The sequence below is a fragment of the Rana temporaria genome, chromosome 4, assembly GCF_905171775.1.
Source record: "Rana temporaria chromosome 4, aRanTem1.1, whole genome shotgun sequence".
Lineage (NCBI taxonomy): Eukaryota > Metazoa > Chordata > Amphibia > Anura > Ranidae > Rana > Rana temporaria.
Window position 1 is genome coordinate 143,667,117 of NC_053492.1, and position 23,839 is coordinate 143,690,955.

General features: G+C 44.2%; 1 protein-coding gene across 3 annotated transcripts in view; it reads right to left on the bottom strand.

Annotated features, from left to right (window-relative positions):
- Positions 1-23,839, bottom strand: part of TRPC1 (transient receptor potential cation channel subfamily C member 1) — a 125,022-nt gene that overhangs the window by 40,774 nt on the left and 60,409 nt on the right. For all 3 annotated transcript variants that reach the window (XM_040349114.1, XM_040349115.1, XM_040349116.1), the window contains one exon: positions 18,217-18,356. In XM_040349114.1, the coding sequence (XP_040205048.1) occupies positions 18,217-18,356 (140 nt within the window). The remainder of the gene's footprint in view (positions 1-18,216; positions 18,357-23,839) is intronic.

A 23,839-nucleotide genomic window follows, 5' to 3' on the forward strand; every position in this document is an offset into this window, starting at 1 on the left:
GGACAATCAATTTATAGTTGACACTCCATTCAATTAATATGCCACACATGATTAAGTTGATTTCAATTAATAGTTAAGATACGATCATAATTTGCGATCTACAGCTTCTCTGTTTCCAATATGTAATCTCATAATCTGATTGATTAAAACATGATTGTATTCATAAGCAATGTAAACATTTTCCTCCCTGGCTGATTGGCTCCATGTGTGTTATACCTGAAGGGTTCCACATGTACTGGCACTTTAAGGCTGGCTCCACCCAGCAGTGATGACAAGGGTCAAGGGGCATAGTAGCCATCTTAGAGAGAGAGCACACGTGGAAGAGATAACCTGTGCTGTCCTGAAATGCATGTTGCAGTGTACAGCCTGTACTGAAATAAACATCCATTGTTCCAGACCAGAGTCTTGTGTCTCTCACAACACAGAGGTTATAACAGTGGTGACGAGGATGGGATTTACAAAGTGTCTATCAGTCTGAGAGAGAGACAAAGACATTGTGGATTGTCACCTGGATAAAAGCAATCCCAGATCCCAGCAGGAAAATGTCATTAATCGGGACATTAAGTTAGTTTGATGGAGAACAGACATCCTGGAGTTCCTGGCTTGAGAGACTGGAACAGTATTTCAGTGCAAATGACATCTCAGACAACAGGCAAGTAGCAGTGTTTCTGACAGTGGTTGGGGCCAAAACATATGACACTCTGAGGGACCTGCTTTCCCCTGTAAAACCAGCAGCTAAGACATTGGCAGAGCTGCTGACACTGCTAGAGGATCACTTCCAGCCTAAACCATTAGAAATTGCAGAAAGATTTTGCTTCTATCAGAGGCAGCAGCAGACAGGTGAAGAGATTAAAGCATATGTGCTCGCCCTTCGCAGACTAGCCTCTACCTGTTCTTTTGGGGACTACCTACCTACTGCACTGAGAGATAAGTTTGTTATGGGACTGAATTGTGAGTCAACACAAAAGAGACTGTTAACAGAGAAAGACCTTACCCTTACAAAGGCAATTGAGATAGCTTCAGTGATGGAAATGGCTGTGAAAGATACAGAGGAATTGAACCCCCAGAGCAGAAGGGAAGAGGTGAAGCAGGAAGTTTTCAGAACAGCAGTCAAACCAACTGCTGCAAACTGGAAATACAGACCCCCACCAAGCCGGGAGTCAGCTTGCTACCGTTGTGGGAATACAGACCATGATTACAAAGTCTGCCGGTTTAAGGATCAGTATAGACAAAAAAAGAGAGGAAAAAAAGAAAATGCGCCAACCTAAGTGCAGTAAGTAGGTATTTAATTCAAGCAATTTGCACAGTAAAAATGGCTACTCACAAAACCAGTGTAAATACAGGCATGTAATGGAAGAAACGGCTGGTCCGATGTCACAACGTGTTATCAACAGTACAGCAGGCTGGTCTCTTATCCTGGTCCCCTTGGTGATGAAAACGAAAGTCCAAGGTGTTCGGGAGCCTTTGGGGAACCCCACAGAGAACAGGAGCCGTGGATGCTGTACCAGAAGCGGCGTGCGTTCCAGCATGGAACGCAGCGTATCGCCGTACAACCGGAAGTGACGTAGGGGCTTCGGACAGCCAATGGGATGACGCGTTTCTCAGCCTCCGCTGGTTCATCAGATCCATCTGATGAACCAGCGGAGGCTGAGAAACGCGTCATCCCATTGGCTGTCCGAAGCCCCTACGTCACTTCCGGTTGTACGGCGATACGCTGCGTTCCATGCTGGAACGCACGCCGCTTCTGGTACAGCATCCACGGCTCCTGTTCTCTGTGGGGTTCCCCAAAGGCTCCCGAACACCTTGGACTTTCGTTTTCATCACCAAGGGGACCAGGATAAGAGACCAGCCTGCTGTACTGTTGATAACACGTTGTGACATCGGACCAGCCGTTTCTTCCATTACATGCCTGTATTTACACTGGTTTTGTGAGTAGCCATTTTTACTGTGCAAATTGCTTGAATTAAATACCTACTTACTGCACTTAGGTTGGCGCATTTTCTTTTTTTGTCTATATATATCTTTCAGAGTCTGCTTCTGCTTCAGGATTTGCTGCCACTATAGTGCTATTGGACTTATATTGGACTATTGATTCATTCATTCATTATGTTTCATTTTGTGTTATTGACATGGACCTTATGATATATGTACTTTTCTATTATTGACTGTGCTCTCCTGGTTTTTGCGCCATCTATCTACATATATTATACGGTTTAAGGATCAGACCTGTCATAATTGCGGTAGGACCGGCCATCTGAAACGAGTTTGCCGTAGCAAGAAGGTGCAAGATAAACAACCTCTGAACCCCAACACAAAGACCTATATGGTGGGAAGATATACATCATCATCTGAGTCAGAGGATGAGGAAGTGCTCCACAGGTTAGACATACATCATATGCATTCAGCACCCTCCGCAATGACTGTAGATGTAACCATTGAGGGAAAGAGACTCAAGATGGATGTAGACACAGGAGCAGCAGTTTCAGTTATCACCCAGAAACAATGGAGACAACTTCAGACCCGAAAAACTGTCCGCCCAACACCAATCAAACTGCAGACATACTCAAAGCAGATACTCCACCCACTGGGTTACGCAAAAGTAAAGGTATTGTACAAGGGTCAGACAAAGAGACTGCTATTATATATCCTAGAAAATGGGGGACCCCCTCTCTTTGGGAGAGACTGGATTGCTCACTTTGGTATGCCAGACATCGCCATAAGTCCCTGTAACACCGTTACCATTCCATTAGGAGATAATGAGGGATGGGTGGTGTCCCTGAAGCAGCGGTTCCCAAATATTTTTGATGACCAGTTGGGAAAAATAAAGCATGACTGTGTGAGACTCAAGCTGAAACCCAACGCTCAGCCTAAGTTCTTCAAAGCTCGGACAGTACCTTTCGCACTCCGAGCAGGTGTGGAAGCAGAACTAAGTCGGCTGGAGGAACAAGGTGTCATCTCAAAGGTAGAGCACAGCGAGTGGGCATCACCAGTTGTACCGGTAAAGAAAGCGAATGGGGACTTGTGCATTTGTGGCGATTTCCGCATGGCACTGAACTCTCAACTGGAAATAGACCAGTATCCCCTACCCAGAGTAGATGACATTTTTGCCTCTCTTGCAGGAGGTCAAAAGTTCACCAAGCTTGATCTCAAACAAGCATATTTACAGTTTGAGGTCCATCCTTCTTCCCGCAAGTTTCTGACCATTAATACCCACAAGGGACTGTATGAATATAATCGGATGGTGTTTGGGGTAGCCTCTGCCCAAGCCATTTGGCAACGAAAAATGGACGAGATTTTGGCGGACATTCCTTTCACTCAGTGCCTGCTAGATGACATGCTCATTACAGGACAGACCGACCAGGAACACAAGCAGAATGTGGAGCTTGTGTTTTAGCGAGACTCCAAGAACAGGGTCTGAAAGTGAACTTAGCAAAATGCCAATTCATGGTGCCTAAATTGGAGTTTTGTGGCCACCTTGTGGATGCAGAAGGTATACATACCACGGAAGCCAAGGTTGATGCTTTAGTCAAAGCTCCAGCCCCAACCAAAGTCCAGCAGCTGCGATCATACCTTGGCTTGCTGAACTATTACCACAAATTCCTGCCAGATCTGGCACACACCTTGTTTCCATTGAACAAGCTTTTGGAGAAACACTCCAGATGGGACTGGTCGGCTGCATGCCAACGTGCTATTGAAGTTTATAAGCGGAAGCTGTTGGCGTCACGCATGCTCGTGCACTATGACCTCCAGAAGCCTCTCACCTTGGCTTGTGATGCCTCACCCTATGGTCTGGGGGCGGTACTATCTCACATCTTACCAGATGGGTCAGAAAAACCAGTGGCATTTGCCTCCAGGTCTTTGACAAAAGCAGAAAGCAATTACTCACACATTGACAAAGAGGCTCTTGCGCTGATATGGGCAATTAAGAAGTTTCATCTTTACCTGTATGGTTTGGAATTCACCATACTGACGGACCATAAACCACTCCTTCAGATCTTTAGCCCTGACAAAGGCATCTCCCAGACTACTGTGGCCCGCCTCCAACGCTATGCCCTGTTCTTGGGGGCATACAGCTACAAAATTCAGTATCGTGGTCATGATGCCAATGCTAAATGCGGACGCTATGTCCCGACTGACAGGGAGGTCCATGGACTCTACTCCACCGGTCAGGAGTTGTCGTTACACCAGCCTGTCCTTCTTGTCTTCTGGGGAGATAGCAGCCCATACAACCAAGGATACCTTTCTGAAAACAATACTCTCCTGGGTACGGTCTGGTTGGCCTGCAACTGTCACACAGGAGTATGAACCTTATTTCCGTAGGCGTATGGAATTAACTGTGGCTGGCAACTGTGTTTTATGGGGAGACCGAGTGATCATTCCACAGACCCTCCGGAGATACATTCTGGACTTGCTACATACTGGTCATCCCGGGGGCACACGTATGAAACAAAAGGCCAGAGGCTATGTGTGGTGGCCAAACCTAGACTCAGATATCACAACATATGTGAATGCTTGTGCTGGATGTGCACAAACGGCAAGAGACCCTCCTCGAGGGTACGTCCAGCCCTGGACTTGGCCCATGGTTCCTTAGTTTCTCCTACACTTGGACTTTGCAGGCCCAATCAGAGGACACACCTTCTTGATCATAGTAGACGCCCATTCAAAGTGGCCTGAGGTCATTCCTGTTACTCAGCCAACGACTAAGGCAACGGTTTCCATACTGTTACATCTCGCTGCTACGTTTGGATACCCCAGAGAAATCGTCACAGACAACGGTGCACAATTCACCAGTCAGGAGTTTCAGCGTTTCCTGACTGCCCACAACATCAAGCACAAGTTGACCGCACCTTACCACCCGGCTACAAATTGTCAAGCAGAGCAGTTTGTGCAGACTTTTAAACGCTATTTCAAAACTACAGTGGCTGCAAGTAAACAACAGTCCCTGTCACCCCAGCAGCTGGACTCCTTCCTTTCTGCTTACAGAAACACACCACATGCAACCACTAGGAAAACTCCAGCAGAACTCCTTCTGGGGCGGCAGCCATGGACTGTTTTGGATATGCTCCGCCCTCAAACAGTCCAGGAACATGTACTGCAGTCCCAAGACAAGATGGTCAAACACAATGAGCTCCCCCGATTCACAGCCCAACAAAAGGTATGGGCCCGATCTTATGGGGCTTCCAACACCCGTTGGCTTCCTGCTGTCATTGCAGAGACTTTGGGACCCAAGATGTACAAGGTCCGCCTGAAAGATGGTTCCATTTGCAGACGTCATGCGGACCAACTGCGTCCTCGTTCTCAACTGCCCGAATCCCTGATGCCGGCTGAACCACCAGTATCTCAAGGATCTGCTCCCAGCGAATCAGGATGCACAGAGACTGATGATTGGGGGGACTCTGAACTTTTGAACTCAGCTCCAACAGAGCCCTCCAGCTCTGGTCCGGAGGTCTGTTTACCCTCTGAGCTGGGGGATCCCTTCTTGGCCCTGCCGGTACCCATTCCGGCCAGCCCTGTTTCCTCCGGTCCTGAATCGCTGGATGCCCGGCCTCAACGACACTGTCGCCCTCCTGACCAGTTTCAGTTGCAAGAGCGGTTACGAGACTTTCGACGGGGCCGACGGAAGTGATCCGATGACATATTAACCCTGCAACGGTTCCTGGAAGCTTGAAGTCCCGTAATTCTCCTGTGTTTGGAGGACTGTTATCAGTTAATGTTTTGTGCCTGTTATTGTTTTGTTGTGTTTTTTTTTTTTTTTTTTTTTTTTTTTTTAGGGATGGATGGAAAGTGTTATACCTGAAGGGTTCCACATGTACTGGCACTTTAAGGCTGGCTCCACCCAGCAGTGATGACAAGGGTCAAGGGGCATAGTAACCATCTTAGAGAGAGCACATGTAAGAAGCAGAGAACCTGTACTGTCCTGAGATGCATGTTCCAGTGTACAGCCTGTACTGAATAAACATCCATTGTTCCAGACCAGAGTCTTGTGTCCCTCACAACACAGAGGATATAACAATGTGATCAAATCTAATCTAGATTATGTCAAAATCAATCAAAGGGGAGGTTGTGGCTATTTGATTGTTTGCAGATTTGACCTTTTTGATTGAATCGCACATCAATTAGGTAATAAAATCCAAATGTATGTGGCCACAATAAATCAGAGTCAGTAGAGATTGCATGGTTATCTGTTTTTATTCCCACTCATACGAATAATCAGGAACAAGAATTGCCTGCAGGGCTGATTGAGGCTGAGCATTTTGTAGGAAACCATACCACTTAGGCCGCGTACACACGATCAGTCCATCCGATGAGAGCGGTCCGAAGGACCGTTGTCATCGGTTAACCGATGAAGCTGACTGATGGTCTGATGTGCCTACACACCATAGGTTTAATAACCGATCGTGTCAGAATGCGGTGACGTAAAACACAATGACGTGCTGAAAAAAATGAAGTTCAATGCTTCCAAGCATGCGTCGACTTGATTCTGAGCATGCGCGGGTTTTTAACCGATGCTTTTGCATACTAACGATTGGTTTTGACCTATCGGTTAGGCGTCCATCGGTTCAATTTTAAAGCAAGTTCTAATTTTTTTGACCGAAGGGGCCCACACACGATCGGTTTGGACCGATGAAAACAGTCCTTCAGTCCGTTTTCATCGGTTTTGACCGATCGTGTCTACGTGGCCTAATACCAATTTTCTTAGCTGCAGACAGGCTAATGTGTCACCAATAGCACAAGGTGACCAGACATCTGCTATTTGTCCCCTGCATTAGCTGAATTATGTCGCGTACACACAATCAGAATTTCCGACATGAAAACAGTGGATTTTTTTCCGACGGAATGTTGGTTCAAACTTGTGTTGCATACACACGGTCACACAAATATTGTCAGAAATTCCAAATGTCAAGAACGCAGTGACGTACAACACTACGACGAGCCGAGAAAAATTAAGTTCAATGATTCTGAGCATGCGTAGGATTTTTGTGCGTCGGAATTACATACAGACGATTGGGATTTCCGACAAGAACTTTTCCCGTCAGAAAATTTGAGAACCAGCTCTCAAACATTTGTTGTCGGAAATTCCCGACAGCAAATGTCCGATGGAGCTTACACACGTTCGGAATATCCGACCAAATGCTCACATAGAATATTTGTTGTCGGAAATCCTGATCGTGTGAACGCTGCATAAGAGTGTGCTAAGAAAAACTTGTGATTAAGCTACACAATTGTATTTAAGCCCCATCACTCATCACTCGCCCAGTAATTAAAGGGAATATAGTGGCTTTTTTACTAATTTACAATGTCAATATTAAAATATATATACAGTTGTGCTCATAAGTTTGCATTATTTATGATTTCTTGGCCATTTTTCAGAGAATATGAATGATAATACTAAAACATTTCTTTTACTCATGGTTAGTGTTTGGCTGAAGCCATTTATTGTAAATCAACTGTGTTTACTCTTTAAATCATAATGGCAACAGAAACTACCCAAATGACCCTGATCAAAAGTTTACACACCCTGGTGATTTTGATCTGATAACATGCACACAAGTTGACACAAAGGGGTTCGAATGGCTATTAAAGGTAACCATCCTCACCTGTGATCTGCTTGCTTGTAATTAGTGTGTGTGTGTGTGTGTGTGTGTGTGTGTGTTTTTGTGTGTGTGTGTGTGTGTGTGTATATATAAAAGGTCAATTCGTTTCTGGACTCCTGACAGACCCTTACATCTTTCATCCAGTCCTGCACTGACGTTTCTGGATTCTGAGTAATGGGGAAAGCAAAAGAATTGTCAAAAGATCTGCGGGAAAAGGTAGTTGAACTGTATAAAACAGGAAAGGGATATAAAAAGATATCCAAGGAATTGAGAATGCCAATCAGCAGTGTTCAAACTCTAATCAAGAAGTGGAAAATGAGGAGTTCTGTTAAAACCAAACCACGGTCAGGTGGACCAACTAAAATTTCAGCCACAACTGTCAGGAAAACTGTTCGAGATGTGAAGAAAAACCCACAAATAACTTCAGGTGAAATACAGGACTCTCTGAAAACATGTGGTGTGGCTGTTTCAAGATTCGCAATAAGAAGGTACTTGAAGAAAGATGGGCTGCATGGTCGAGTCACCAGAAGAAAGCCATTAGTAAGAAAAATGCCACAAAGTATTCCACTTACAATACGCCAAACAGCACAGAGACAAGCCTCAAACCTTCTGGCACAAAGTCTTTTGCAGTTATGAGACCAAAATGTAGCTTTTTGGCCACAACCATAAACACTACATTTGGAGAGAAGTCAACAAGGTCTATAATGAAAGGTACACCATTCCTATTGAGAAACACGGAGGTGGATCGCTGATGTTTTGGGGATTTGTGAGCTACAAAGATACAGGAAATTTGGTCAAAATTGATGGCAAGATAAATGCAGTATGTTATCAAAAATTACTGGAGGAACATTTGCATTCATTAGCTAGGAAGCTGTGCATGGACTTAGACATTGCAACATGACAATGATCCAAAATACAAGGAAAATCAGTCTCCTGACCTCAATATCATTAAGCCACTCTGGGGGAGATCTCAAATCTGCAGTTCATGCAAGACGGCCCAAGAATTTACAGGAACTGGAGGCTTTTTGCCAAGAGGAATGGGCAGCTTTACGATCTGAGAAGATAAAGAGCCTCATTCACAAATAGCACAAAAGACTTTAAGCTGTCATTGATGTTAATGGGGGCAATACACAGTATTAACCCCCCTGGCGGTATTCCCGAGTCTGGCTCGGGGTAAGATTTCTGTACCAAAAGCGGTATCCCCGAGCCAGACTCGGGATCGCCTCGCAGCAGCCACAGACACAGTTACTTACCTTGTCCCTGGATCCTGCGATGCCTCTCCGCTGTGTGAGCGAGCGACGTCCTCGCTCGATTCACTCAGTGTCCTTGTGTGCCACCGAGCTCCGTTCCCTGCGACGTTACGACGCACGGGGGCGGAGATCAGCGCCAAATTCAAAAAAAGTAAATAAACACATTACATACAGTATATTGTAATCTTATAGATTACAGTACTGTATGTACAAAATACACACCCCCCTTGTCCCTAGTGGTCTGCCCAGTGCCCTGCATGTACTTTTATAAAATAAAAACTGTTCTTTCTCCCTGCAAACTGTATATTGTCCATAGCAACCAAAAGTGTCCCTTTATGTCAAAAGTGGTTTTAGAGCAGCTAGAAAACAGCGATAATAAATTATAATCACTTGCAGAATTGAGCGATAGCGATTTGTGGGGAAATTCATCATAAAAAAATAAAAGTAATGACAGCGACAATTCTGCAACTGAGCAAATTTCAGTGATTTTGAGTTGATTACATTATTGAATAATTTTTATTATAATTATATTATTATTTGTTATAATTATTTATAATTATTTATTATATTATAATTTATGATTTTTTTTTCAAACTTTTTCATACCCGGATGTCTACTAGACTCTTGTTTGGACAGATTTAAGTAAGTTATTCCTAAGAACTACGGGCCAAATCTTCAAAGGAGATACGCAGGCGGAACTGCTGTTCAGCCTGCGTATCCCTGTGGCTATCTTTGGAAACGATCCTCAGAAGGATTTTTCCAAAGATAGTCAGAAGATCCGACATCTGTAATAGACTTACACTGTCGGATCTTAGGATGCAGTACCGCATCTGCCGCTGGGGGCATTTCGAGTCGAAATGCCGCTTTGCGTATGCAAATGAGTACTTAAGCAGATCCACAAAGCTTTTTAGCTTTGTGTTTTCTGCCTAAGTTACGTTTTGCATACGTAAAATTAGGGATGCTTTTACAAGGCCTAAACTGTTTAGACCTTGTAAAAACAAACATTTTTTTCGATCGCCGCGTTTTTTTTTAAATTTCGCATTTTTTTTCCCGGCGCGTATTTTTTTTTTTACCCGACGCAACTTTATTGTACCGTCGCGATCCACAAAGCCCGGCGTAAAGTACGTTCGCGCGATGCACATCGGGAAAAATGACGTCACACGCATGCGCCGAACGTCCGGCGCGGGAGCGCGCCTCATTTGAATAGGAATCGCCCCCTCGAGCAGACAACCGCCTTGCGACGGAGGCACTTAGGTTACACGGCGTGTAATTTCTAGGTAAGTGCTTTGTGGATCGGGCACTTAGGTAGAAATTTAACGCCTGTGTAACTTAACTCCTGAAAGTTAAGTTAGGCAGGTTTTTTGAGAATTTGGCCCTACAGGCCTACAATGTAAAACGCCAAATTTCCTTGCAAAATAATGGTACCGCTTTCAGCACCTAAAATCTGAAATAATCGTACTGCCAGGGTGGTTAAGAACTGGGGTATGTAAACTTTTGATCAGGGTCATTTGGGTAGTTTCTGTTGTGATTAGCATTTAAAAAGAATAAACACAGTTGATTGATAATAAAATGGCTTCAGCCAAACACTAACCACGAGTGGAAAATAAGTTTTTGTGTTATCATTCATATTCTCTGTAAAATGTCCAAGAAATCATCAATTCTGCCAGGGTATATAAATGTATGATACAGTATCAGTATACAGTATCTCACAAAAGTCAGTACACCCCCTAACATTTTTGTAAATATTTTATTATATCTTTTCATGTGACAACACTGAATAAATTACACAATGTAAAGTAGTGAGTGTACAGCTTGTATAACAGTGTAAATTTGCTGTCCCCTCAAAATAAACCAACACACACCCCTAAGTAAAAATGTCCAAATTGGGCCCAAAGTGTCAATATTTTGTGTGGCCACCATTTTTTTCCAGCACTGCCTTAACCCTCTTGGGCATGGAGTTCACCAGAGCTTCACAGGTTGCCACTGGAGTCCACTTCCACTCCTCCATGATGACATTACGGAGCTGGTGGATGTTAAATACCTTGCGCTCCTCCCCCTTCCGTTTGAGGATGCCCCACAGATGCTCAATAGGGTTTAGGTCTGGAGAAATGCTTGGCCAGTCCATCACCTTTACCCTCAGCTTCTTTAGCAAGACAGCGGTCATCTTGGAGGTGTGTTTGGGGTCGTTATCATGTTGGAATACTGCCCTGCGGCCCAGTCTCCGAAGGGAGGGGATCATGCTCTGCTTCAGCATGTCACAGTACATGTTTGTATTCATGGTTCCCTCAATGAATTGTAGCTCCCCAGTGCTGGCAGCACTCATGCAGCCCCAGACCATGGCACTCCCACCACCATGCTTGTCGACACAGACCATCTGAACCAAATACGTTTATCTTGGTCTCATCAGACCACAGGACATGATTCCAGTAATCAATGTCCTTATTCTGCTTGTCTTCAGCAACTGTTTGCAAGCTTTCTTGTGCATCGTCTTTAGAAGAGGCTTCCCTCTGGGACGACAGTCATGCAGACCAATTTGATGTCTGAGCACTGACAGGCTGACCCCCCACCCCTTCAACCTCTGCAGCAATACTGGCAGCACTCATACGTCTATTTCTCAAAGACAATCTCTGGATATTATGCTGAGCACATGCACTCAACTTTTTTGGTCGACCATGGCAAGGCCTGTTCTGAGTGGAACCTGTCCTGTTAAACCGCTGTATGGTCTTGGTTACCGTGCTGCAGATCAGTTTCAGGGTGTTGGCAATCTTCTTATAGCCTAGGCCATCTTTATGTGGAGCAAAAAAAATAAAAAATAAGATCCTCAGAGCATTCTTTGCCATGAGGTACCATGTTGACCTTTCAGCGACCAGTAAGACCTTCCAGTTACCAGCCTTGTACACACGATCGATTTGTCTGATGAAAACGGACCGATGGACCGTTTTCATTGGACAAACCGATCGTGTGTGGCCCCCATTGGTTTGTTTTCCATCAGTGAAAAAAAATAGAACATGTTTTAAAATTCTCCTATGGATAAAAAACCTATAGAAAAAAAACGATCGTCTGTGTGGAAGTCCATCAGTCAAAAATCCATGCATGCTCAGTATCAAGTCGATGCATGCTCGGAAGCATTGAACTTCATTTTTCTCAGCACTTCATTTTTTACGTCACCGCGTTGGACACGGTCGGATTTTTGACTGATGGTGTGTAGGCAAGACTGATGAAAGTCAGCTTCATCGGATATCCGACGAAAAAATCCATCGGATTAGATCCCATCAGATATCCGATCGTGTGTACAGGGCTTAACAAGTTACATGACAATGGCGAGGGAAAATTACTAATTGGGCCCAGTTTGGACATTTTTACTTAGGGATGCCGATGTACTCACTTTTGTTGGCAGCAGTTTTGACATTAATGGCTGTGTGTTGATTTACTTTGAGGGGACAGCAAATGTACACTGTTATACAAGCTGTACACTCCCTACTTTACATTGTAGCAAAGTGTCATTTCTTCAGTGTTGTCACATGAAAAGGTATAATAAAATATTTACAAAAATGTGAGGGGTGTACACACTTTTGTGAGATACTGTGTGTGTGTATATATATATATATATATATTGTGGCAAAGTCGCTTGGGTTAATAGAAATAGTGAAACATGCAGCGCAGCAAAGTCACCAAAATAGCAATTAATATGGCTTTATTGCATCAAAAATAATAATACAAACAAAAAGGCCTACTCCAGCTTAGGAGGCTAACTAAACAGTAGTGTCCCTCACTACGGGTTACTGGAGCGGCTATTCCAGCCTCCAGTATAAACAAACAAAAATAATAGTTCAATATAAACAATAAGTTCTGACAGACCTTGTTCCTCAGATACACAGACAGACTTCAGTCTGCCCATCCAGCACAGCCTGGATCTCACACTGAGCTCTCCCTCTCTAGACTATCAGGTGCAGGCTAATTAATAGGGAGAGAGAGGAGGTTTACCTGTTGGGCCAGGCTTAACCCTTTCTAAGACAGGGAAAGCTGACCTTTCCAATCTCACACTGACATACCTGGAATCATGTACTCTGTCACATATCCTCCCCCCCCAGCTTAACACCTGTGTGGGAAGCGGCCACCTCTGCAAACCCATGTACTCGGGACAGAGCATCTGCGTTACTGTGGAGGAGACCTGCCCTGTGTCGTACCACAAAAGAAAAGGGCTGTAGGGACAAAAACCACCTCGTAACCCGAGCGTTCTTGTCCCTGTTGGTGTGCATCCATTTTAACGGAGCATGGTCTGTGACCAGGGTAAACCGTCTGCCCAACACGTAGTAGCGGAGTGTTTCTACTGCCCACTTAATCGCCAAACACTCTTTTTCGACTGTGGCGTAGCGCTGTTCTCGGGGTAACAACTTCCGACTCAAATATAGGACAGGGTGTTCCTCACCATCCACATATTGGGACAACACTGCACCCAAACCCACCTCTGAGGCATCGGTCTGGAGAAAGAACTCCTTCCTAAAGTCGGGAGCCACAAGCACGGGTTGGGCACAAAGCGCTGCCCGAAGACCAGCAAAGGCTTCCTCAGCCTTGCTGTTCCACTTTACCGTGTCTGAACTTCTGGCTTTAATAAGGTCAGTGAGCGGGGCAGCCCTTGTAGCAAAGTGAGGAATAAACCTCCGATAGTAGCCTACGATCCCCAAAAAGGCTCTGACTTGTTTTTTCCTCAACGGCCTGGGCCAGTTCTGTATAGCTCATATCTTGTTCATTTGCGGTTTAACAAGTCCCCTGCCAACCAGGTAACCCAAGTATCTAGCCTCAGCTAGACCCAAGGCACATTTAGAGGGGTTAGCTGTCAACCCCGCTCTTCTAAGAGTGTCCAAGACTGCCTGCACTTTGTCCAGATGGCTTTCCCAGTCCGGGCTATGAATGATCACATCATCCAAGTATGCGGCTGCATATTCGGTATGGGGCCTGAGCAACTTATCCATTAGCCTTTGGAAAGTGGCTGGAGCTCCATGGAGGCCAAAAGGCATAATCCTGTACTGGAACAGGCCATCAGGAGTGGCAAAGGCTGTCTTCTCTCGAGCATGCTTTGTCAACAGGATCTGCCAATAACCCTTTGTCAGGTCCAACGTGGTGAAGAACCTATCTTTGGCTAATCGCTCTACCAGTTCATCCACCCTAGGCATGGGGTAGGCGTCAAACTTAGACACCTCGTTTAACTTCCTGAAGTCATTACAGAACCTGATGGACCCATCAGGTTTAGGCACTAGAACAATGGGGCTGCACCACTGGCTGTGAGACTCCTCTATCACTCCAAGCTCAAGCATTTTCCTGACTTCAGCCCTTACAGCTTCCCTCTTGGACTCCGGAATGCGGTAAGATTTCACTCTTATGACAACCCCTGGTTCTGTAATAATATCATGGGTAATTTCTCGGGTTTGTCCAGGGTCAGGGGAGAAGACATCACTATTCCCCTCAACCAGGCCTCTAGCTTCCTCTACTTGCTCAGGTGTCAGCTCTGGAGAGATTGTCACTGAAGAACTAGGTGCCTGTGGAACAGGCGGGTTGTCACCCACTGTGGCCATACAGTCCTCTCTAGCCCTCCATGGCTTAAGGAGGTTTATGTGGAAGATGGCCTCCTTCTTCCGGCGTCCTGGCTGACTAATTTTATAATTTACTGGGCTCAGTTTTTCCAGGACCTCATAGGGTCCCTGCCACTGTGCTAGAAGTTTGCTTTCTGCGGTGGGTACTAGAACCATTACTCTGTCCCCCCTTTCAAACTGTCTCACTAGGGCCCTCTGGTCATAGTAGGACTTCTGCCTACTCTGCGCCTGCTCCATATGCTGGCGAACAAGAGGGGCAATCTGAGCCATACGCACCCGCATATCTTCAACATACTGGAGGACATTGGTCCCAGTTACCCCCTGTTCTTCCCAGGTTTCCTTTAGGATATCCAGTATACCCCGCGGATGCCTACCATATAAAAGCTCAAATGGGGAGAAGCCCGTAGAACTTTGGGGAATCTCTCGAACTGCAAATAACAGGTAAGGAAGTAACAAGTCCCAATCCTTCCCATCCCTGCTAACGACTTTTCTCAACATCCCCTTTAGGGTCCGGTTAAACCTTTCCACCAACCCATCGGTCTGGGGGTGATACACTGATGTTCTCAGAGTCTGTACATTAAATAGCTGACATAGCTCTTTCATAATACGGGAGACAAACGGTGTCCCCTGATCCGTGAGCAATGTCCTGGGTATCCCCACCCGTGTAAACATCTGAACCAGCTCTTTAGCAATACTTTTAGCATTAGCCTTGCGTAGTGGAATGGCTTCTGGGTATCTGGTGGCATAATCGAGGATGACAAGGATGTACTGGTGTCCTCTAGCTGTTTTCTCTAAGGGACCCACTAGGTCCATGCCAATCCTCTCAAACGGAACATCAACTATAGGGAGAGGTATGAGTGGGGCTCTCAACTTCGGTCTGGGAGATGCCAGCTGGCATTCCGGGCAAGAAGCACAATATCTTTTAATCCCCTCATATACCCCAGGCCAAAAGAACCTCCTGAGCACCCGTTCTTGGGTTTTCTCCACCCCTAAATGTCCCCCCAGAAGATGAGAGTGAGAGTAATCCAGGATTTTCCGGGTGTATGATGAAGGCACAACCAGTTGTTCAAGCTCTTGTCCCTCATCGGAGGTCACTCTGTAAAGGAGATCATTTTTAAGGACAAAATAGGGATAGGCCTTTCCCGTTACCCCTTCCACTGGTACCCCATTAACCTCCACAACATTACTCCTGGCTTCCTGCAACAGGGGATCATCTGCCTGATCCCGGCCAAAGCCACTACCCGAAATATCCAGGACATCTGTATCCCCCTCGTCCCCTTCACTGGTAGCCTCTGGGGGGGGTTCCGGTTGACCAACCCCTGCCTCATCTTCTGTCTGTCGTGGGGCCCCGCCTCTTCTGGACTGCTCCCCACGCTGATTCAACAGGACTTCCTTGACAGCCCTATTAAATCTTAGCTTGCTCTCCCTGCGTTCCCGTCTCGTTTTACCTCTTTTTGGATTAGAGATATACAAGTCAGGATGAGCAAAGGGAAATACTTCATGGACCCCTGTATTTCTCTGCTCCACTTCAGGTTCCCCTTGTTCTCCCATCACAGGGGACTGTAACAGAGCATGGAAATTAGGGAAATTCCTTCCTATTATCAAAGGATATGGTAGACGAGGAACTACCACTGCTACGATCCTTACCAAACTGCCCTGTACTAACACTTCTATGTTGGCAGTAGGATACCGCACAGTACACCCATGAATACACAATACCCCCATGGTTCTATGCTTCTGTATCCAACAAGGTTTTACCAATTTACTGGCTACCAAAGTCAGGGCACTGCCAGAGTCCACCAGGGCCACGGTCTCTTGTTTGTCCAGCAGGACAGGTACTCGGAAGGTGTGTCCCCCTTCTACCAGGCCTGCTAAACAACTGAGTCCACAAAAATCATAGGAATCTTCCCCTAGACCACACTGCATGGGCTCAGGAAGATTGGGGCATCTTGCCCTGACATGTCCTTTGGAGCCACACTCAAAACAAGTTATGGAGTTTCTCCTAGGGTGGTCCTCTTTCCCAGGGTTTTGACCTCTAAAGTCTGTTTTGGAAAAACGGGCTCCCGATCCGAAGTCTGCTTCCACTCCACTCCTCTGGTCTCCTGTTCTCTGTGTTTTCCCGGTCGTCCTAGAGAGAGATCGGTCCAAATTTTTGGTAGACAGGTACCGCTCCACTTGTGCGACCATACTATCACAGTCCAGGGGATTTCCCTGAGTGACCCACTCTCGGAGGCCACTTGGAAGCTCTCTCACGTACCGGTCCAGTACAAGCGCTTCTATAATCTGTGCAGGGGTTTGAGTCTCTGGTTTGAGCCACTTCCGAGCCAGATGAATTAAGTCAAACATCTGGGATCTTGGCGCTTTTCCTTCTTTGAACCTCCAGTTGTAGAAACGTTGGGCCCTCACTGTGGAAGTCACCCCTAAGCGAGCCAGGATCTCTCCTTTCAGTTTGGGATAGTCTGCAGCAGCCACCTCATCCAAATCAAAATAGGCTTTCTGTGCTTCTCCCAGGAGGAAGGGTGCAATGATTCCAGCCCACTGTCCTGGGGCCCAGCCTTCTCGGGTGGCGGTCCGTTCGAACGCCAGTAGATAAGTCTCCACATCATCATCCGGGGTCATTTTCTGCATACAGCTGCTTGCACGAATTTGGCTTACCCCCCCTGCTGGTGGTGGGTTAGTAGACCCTTGGGTAGTCATCTGATCCAGGGTTGCTTTGAGAACAGCATGGTCTGACTGTTGTGCTTTAGTCAAAGTTTCAATCTGCAAAGTCAGGAGCCTGTTGGTCTCCTGCTGTACTGCAGCTGCTGCAGCTACCTGTCTATTAGTCTCTTGTTGCGCTGCAGCTGAGGCAGCGGCCTGTCTATTAGTCTCTTGCTGCACAGAGGTAGCTTGTAACAGGGCTTTTACAATACCTTCCATTTTCTGGGTCCTGTACCTTTAAGGCCACTGTAACTGTAAAGTAACCGGTACAACAGCAAACATCCCACTTCTGACACCACTTGTGGCAAAGTCGCTTGGGTTAATAGAAATAGTGAAACATGCAGCGCAGCAAAGTCACCAAAATAGCAATAAATATGGCTTTATTGCATCAAAAATAATAATACAAACAAAAAGGCCTACTCCAGCTTAGGAGGCTAACTAAACAGTAGTGTCCCTCACTACGGGTTACTGGAGCGGCTATTCCGGCCTCCAGTATAAACAAACAAAAATAATAGTTCAATATAAACAATAAGTTCTGACAGACCTTGTTCCTCAGATACACAGACAGACTTCAGTCTGCCCATCCAGCACAGCCTGGATCTCACACTGAGCTCTCCCTCTCTAGACTCTATCAGGTGCAGGCTAATTAATAGGGAGAGAGAGGAGGTTTACCTGTTGGGCCAGGCTTAACCCTTTCTAAGACAGGGAAAGCTGACCTTTCCAATCTCACACTGACATACCTGGAATCATGTACTCTGTCACAATATATATATATATATATATATATATATATATATATATATATATATATATATATATATATATATATATATAAAATAAAGAGATCAGATATAAAATAAAAGTTTACAGTGCCCATGATTAAATAAAGAAAACTGCAGATTGACCCAACATCATTATAGTTTCCTTTAAAAATTTGTGAAGCTGTCATCTGTTGTCATGACACAAGCAAACACCAGGTTGAATGATCCTTAGATCTTTAAGCTTTTTCAATACATAATTTACTGGATTGCTGGTCAGAGTCTGCATTGAAAAAAAATAATATTCATGAACACAACTCACCTTACTGTGAGCCACAATTTTCAGAGTAAAGGTTGCCAGATACAAGGAATTCATCACAAAGCTGAGCTGGTTCCGAGATTCCTCCAGGAAATCTTCCAGGCCATCATACCAGAGACGTTTCACATCTGACCAAACCATACCTGGATATAGACACATGAGGAATCAGACATGAAATACAAACAGTGTAATTCCTCTAGTCTTAAAATAAAGCTCTTATACAAAGCATTACTTGCTCTTGATCCAAGAAAGCTTCCTAACATCGAATGTCAGGGATACTTTGTAGATTAGTGTTTAGTAGAAATTCCACCATTACATGGACATGGACACTGAAGCACATTAAAAATAGTTTATTTTTTATTTTTCCCTTTCTATTCTTCTCCCCTAACCCTCCTGCTAAATCATGATCATCCATAGTTGAATTTGTTCCATCACTTTCCCCCTCCATCTTGTCCAATCAGAGAACAGAAAGCCATGTATATATATTATTAAAGAAAATTCAAAGTGTTCTAATAGCAGTCTTGAGCGAGCGATAACCTGTGGTCAGTGTGCAGAGGGGAAACACAAACCCTGAGCAGGACCAAGAAGATCATGGCTATCACTGTAGCAGTGCTGACTACTACAGTGATTTTACAGTGACTACTACAGTGATTCAGCTTTCCCAGGAGCCTATCAGGTATGAGATATGAATACTTACATTACGCAAAGCTGGACCAGTGTAAGTATGCAATATAGTTTAATTCCGGAGTTCCTGGTATTCAGGCTTAAAGTGGATGTAAACCCTTCATACAGCCAGTGAGGTGAACAGCCTCAGATGATACACAGTGATGAACCAAATCTCCCTACATAGGTTTTACATATATATCTGCTGTGTTAACATTTATATACTGTTTAGAAAGTTGAGATTGTGTTAGGAGATTTTCTCTTTCTAGTTAACACGAAGTGTGATGTCTGGGCATACAGCCAAGATAGCTAACATTGCTGATTGGAGGAAAGGCACACACCCCCTCTCATCATAGGCAGAGACTCTCAGAGGTGTTTTGTAATAGGACCTGCTCCCTGCTAATCTATTTTAGCAACCTCTCCGGACTGAAGATTCAGGTTGCTTTTGCCTAAAGGGTCCGAGAGTTATCAGGCTAATAACAGAGGAACAGGTCAGGAGAGAGCTATGGGACTTAGCTCATTGAAGAGAGATAACAAATACTGCAGATATATGTGCCCAGCTCAAATTTCATAAATCGGGTTTAGACCCACTTTAAGGATAACACCTAGGGGTGTGTTTTTAACTTTAAATTTGCCCATTTAAAGTGCCCGTTCTGTGCAAGAAGGGCATCAAAATGAATGTTATTAGGTTATTTCCTATGATGGATGAATGCTTTTTATTGATTAAAATGGAAAATACTGCATTTAGCCATTAGATGTTGCTACATATCATATACAGTACACTTCCTATAATACTTAGCACTATCTAGTGACCAAATATGATATTTTCAGTTCCAAATCAATGAACAACATTCTTACAGAACAGGAATGAGTCCAATATTTATTTATTTTTTGCCCCATTTGCACAAAACAAAAGTACATGTACTTTCCTCGGGCAAACCACTATGCATTTTTTATCAAAACACTGCATACCATAGCAGAAAGTCAGACTGGTGTAGACTTTGCTACCTTCTGGATGCAAGAGGTAAATATAAAATATATATGGGATATTTCATATATGCTTGATTAAAAAGAAATAAAAATATTTATATTTTATTAGTTATTATTTTATTAGTTATTAGAAAATATATGCAAAACACTGAATCCACAAAAAACGTAACATTTTCTGCCTAGTAAAGTTGTCCAGAGGCATGAAACTGGTTCATTTATTTTTCCTTTCTGTAAAATGATGCACTTCCTCTGGGGATATTCTTTCTAAACATACTATTGGGAATTTGTATTTCAATAACAGTGGAGTTAGTGTGGGTGTTGTGGTTAGTTCCAATGGGTGGCCAGGCCGCCAAGGGCTAAAACCAGTAATGAATAGCAATCATTTGAAAATATGAAGTGCACATGTGTATTAAGAATCTGTTTACTGAGATCTAAGCGGTTATAAACCTTTTTTTTTTTACTTTTAAATAAAGGTAAATTAAATGACCCTAAATTTAGGATTTCATGAATATTTTATACCAATTCTGTGATATAGAATCATCTTTTACGTCTGAGTTTTTCTTAACCACTTCCATACAGGGCACGTGTACACCTTCCCGCCCAAGCCAATTTTCAGCTTTCAGCACTGTCGCACTTTGAATGGCAATTGCGCGGTCATGCTACACTGTACCCAAACAAAACTGGCGTCCTTTTTTCCCCACAAATAGAGCTTTCTTTTGGTGGTATTTGATCACCTCTGCGGTTTTTTTTGTGCGCAACAACTAAAAAAAGACTGAAAATTTTGAAAAAAAATATGTTTTTATTTTTTTCTGGAATTTTTTTTGTAAATAAGTACGTTTTCTTTCAATTACGGGCACTGATATGGCGGCACTGATGGGCACCGATGAGATGGCACTGATGGAAATCGATGAGGTAGTACTGACGGGCACAGATGAGGTGGCACTGATTGGCGGCGCTTGTATGCGGCACTGATGGGCACACATAGGCGGCACTGATGGGCACACATAGGCGGCACTGATGGGCACACAAAGGCGGCACTGATGGGCACACATAGGTGGCACTGATGGGCACTCATGGGCGGCACTGATGGGCGGCACTGGGCACTCATAGGCAGCACAGATGGGCACTCATGGGCGGCACTTATGGGTGGCACTGATGGCTACTTATGGGTGGCACAGATGGGCACTGATAGGTGGGCACTGGGCATGGATGGGCACTGTGGGGTGGCACTGATGGACACTGTAGGGTGGCACTGATGGACAATGTGGGGTGGCACTGATGGACACTGGGGCGGCACTGATTTAGCTATGTTGCCAGTCAGTGCCCATTTGTGGGCACTGATTGGCATCTTTTTTTTTGTAATGCTTTTTTTTTTTTTTTTTTTTTTTACAGACTTTTTTTTTTTTTTTTAACAGACTTTTTTTTTTTTTTTTGCCCACCCTGGTGGTCCAGGGTGGGCTTCCCTGGTGGTCCATGTGGCGATCCGAGGGGGGGGCTGCGCTGATAAACAATCAGCGCGAGCCCCCCCTGTCAGGAGAGCCGCAGATCGGCTCTCCTCTACTCGCGTCTGTCAGACGCGAGTGAGGAAGAGCCGACAACGGCTTTTCCTGTTTACATCGTGAACAGCCGTGATTCGACACGGCTGATCACGTGGTAAAGAGTCTCCGTGAGAGACTCTTTACCGAGATCGGTGTTGCGGGGTGTCAGACTGACACCCCGCAACAACGATCGCCGCGATGCGCGCCCCCGGGGGCGCGCAGCGGCTCAGAATCCTGAGGACGTCATATGACGTCCGGTCAGGATCAGACAACCACTTTGCCGCCGTCAATATGTCATTGGCGGGCGGCAAGTGGTTAAATATTTTTTTTGGACTGACAATTTTTTTTTAAATCTTGGTAACATGAAGATTGGAGCAACTAGCTGCCATATTGGTTTTCACCTAAATATGCAAGACAGCTGTAATCATATGTATCCTCGGAAACAAGAACAATTAAAGAGAGAGAAAAGAAAAAGAAAAGCACTATAAGTACTCCAAACAACAATTTGAATTAAGCTCACATAACCGCTAGTACACTCAGCAGTAGCAGACATGAGTGCCATATTTTTGTCAAGACGCCACTTTCTTAAAAATAATCCTTCCATCTTGCATCTGCTCTAAGCCAAATCTGCTATTCAGTGTCCCACATGCTGCATGTACCATCTGTGTGCATGGCACTTCATTGTCACTATGTGCCTGTGTGCTAATGTGTTTTCTGAAAAGATAAAACTTTAAAGTAAAGTTAAAGCATCACTAAAGGATATCCTTATTCTCCAAAAACAATCCATACACATCCACTACTTAATGGCCCTCTAATCTATTTCTTATGACATTATTATATCTGTAAGTCAGTTCACAGCAGCAAAAATAATAATAATAATAAATTGGAGATTGGTGGAGACTGAGAGCAATAATAGGGACTTTTTTAAGTTAAGAATATTTACTTGTGTAGCACCTCCTAGATAGGAGCTTGGTTAGGTAATCTTAGTTTAGGCTCACTGTATTCAGTGGAGCTGTATTTCATTGTTAGGTAAATTTATTGTGGGCTCACCGTATTCAGTGGAGCTGCATTTGATTGTTCTGGCCTGTTCTGTGTTTCAGTGGCTGCAGGATTGATTTCTTCCCTATTTGTCTGGAAATGTTCTGGAAGATAGTGGGCAGGGATAGTGTAATCAGCAGCTGAAAATGTATGCAGTTCCAACCAATCTCTGGGGAGTGGTTCCCAGATGGTGGTTGGGAGTGTGTATAAATAGTCTGACTATAAGAGACTATGAGCAGAGGGTTATTTTTTCCTGAGGAGGAGATCACAGCGAAGGGCAGTGATGGCGAACCTTGGCACCCCAGATGTTTTGGAACTACATTTCCCATGATGCTCCACTACACTGCAGCGTGCATGAGCATCATGGGAAATGTAGTTCCATCTGGGGTGCCAAGGTTCGCCATCACTGGCCTAGGGGAACTCTTTGCCCCCTAGACAACTCTGTCATGTGCCTGCTTTTCATCAAGGCCTCAGTTGGGCAAGCTGGAGGCCTACTTTGCTAAGAGTCTGGTGAAGCCGACTGAGGGGGCTTTCATCTGAGAATCTAGTCTGGGATAACTAAGAGAAAATGTATAATAGATATTGAAATGTAAAATAAAGGGAAAAACTGCTCTAAACCCACGTGAAAAAATGAAAAATAAATTTAAAAAGCTGCTAGCTCCCGATTTAGCCCCTTTTCTCTATGTCTGTTGACAGTTTGAGGTATGAATCCGGGAAAATGTCATATGATAGTTATGCTGTTTTGTCCTCATTGACTTGCACCTGTAACTTGAATTATATTGCATGGACAGATCATACCTGTCTTTCTATTGTATTTTTTTTATTTTGAAATTCAATAAAAATATTGGAATACAAAAAAGCTGCTAGCACTCCAACAAACAAAGTGTATCAAGAATAGAGAACAAATAGTGCAGCGCTATATTAGTCAAAAAGACACAATAAATAAAGTGACATATAAAATAATCGACTAAGTAAAAATAATCAAAAAATGCAGTGATGGGAAAGTCCATATACAGGGAGTGCAGAATTATTAGGCAAGTTGTATTTTTGAGGATTAATTTTATTATTGAACAACAACCATGTTCTCAATGAACCCAAAAAACTCATTAATATCAAAGCTGAATATTTTTGGAAGTAGTTTTTAGTTTGTTTTTAGTTTTAGCTATTTTAGGGGGATATCTGTGTGTGCAGGTGACTATTACTGTGCATAATTATTAGGCAACTTAACAAAAAAAAAATATATACCCATTTCAATTATTTATTTTTACCAGTGAAACCAATATAACATCTCAACATTCACAAATATACATTTCTGACATTCAAAAACAAAACAAAAACAAATCAGTGACCAATATAGCCACCTTTCTTTGCAAGGACACTCAAAAGCCTGCCATCCA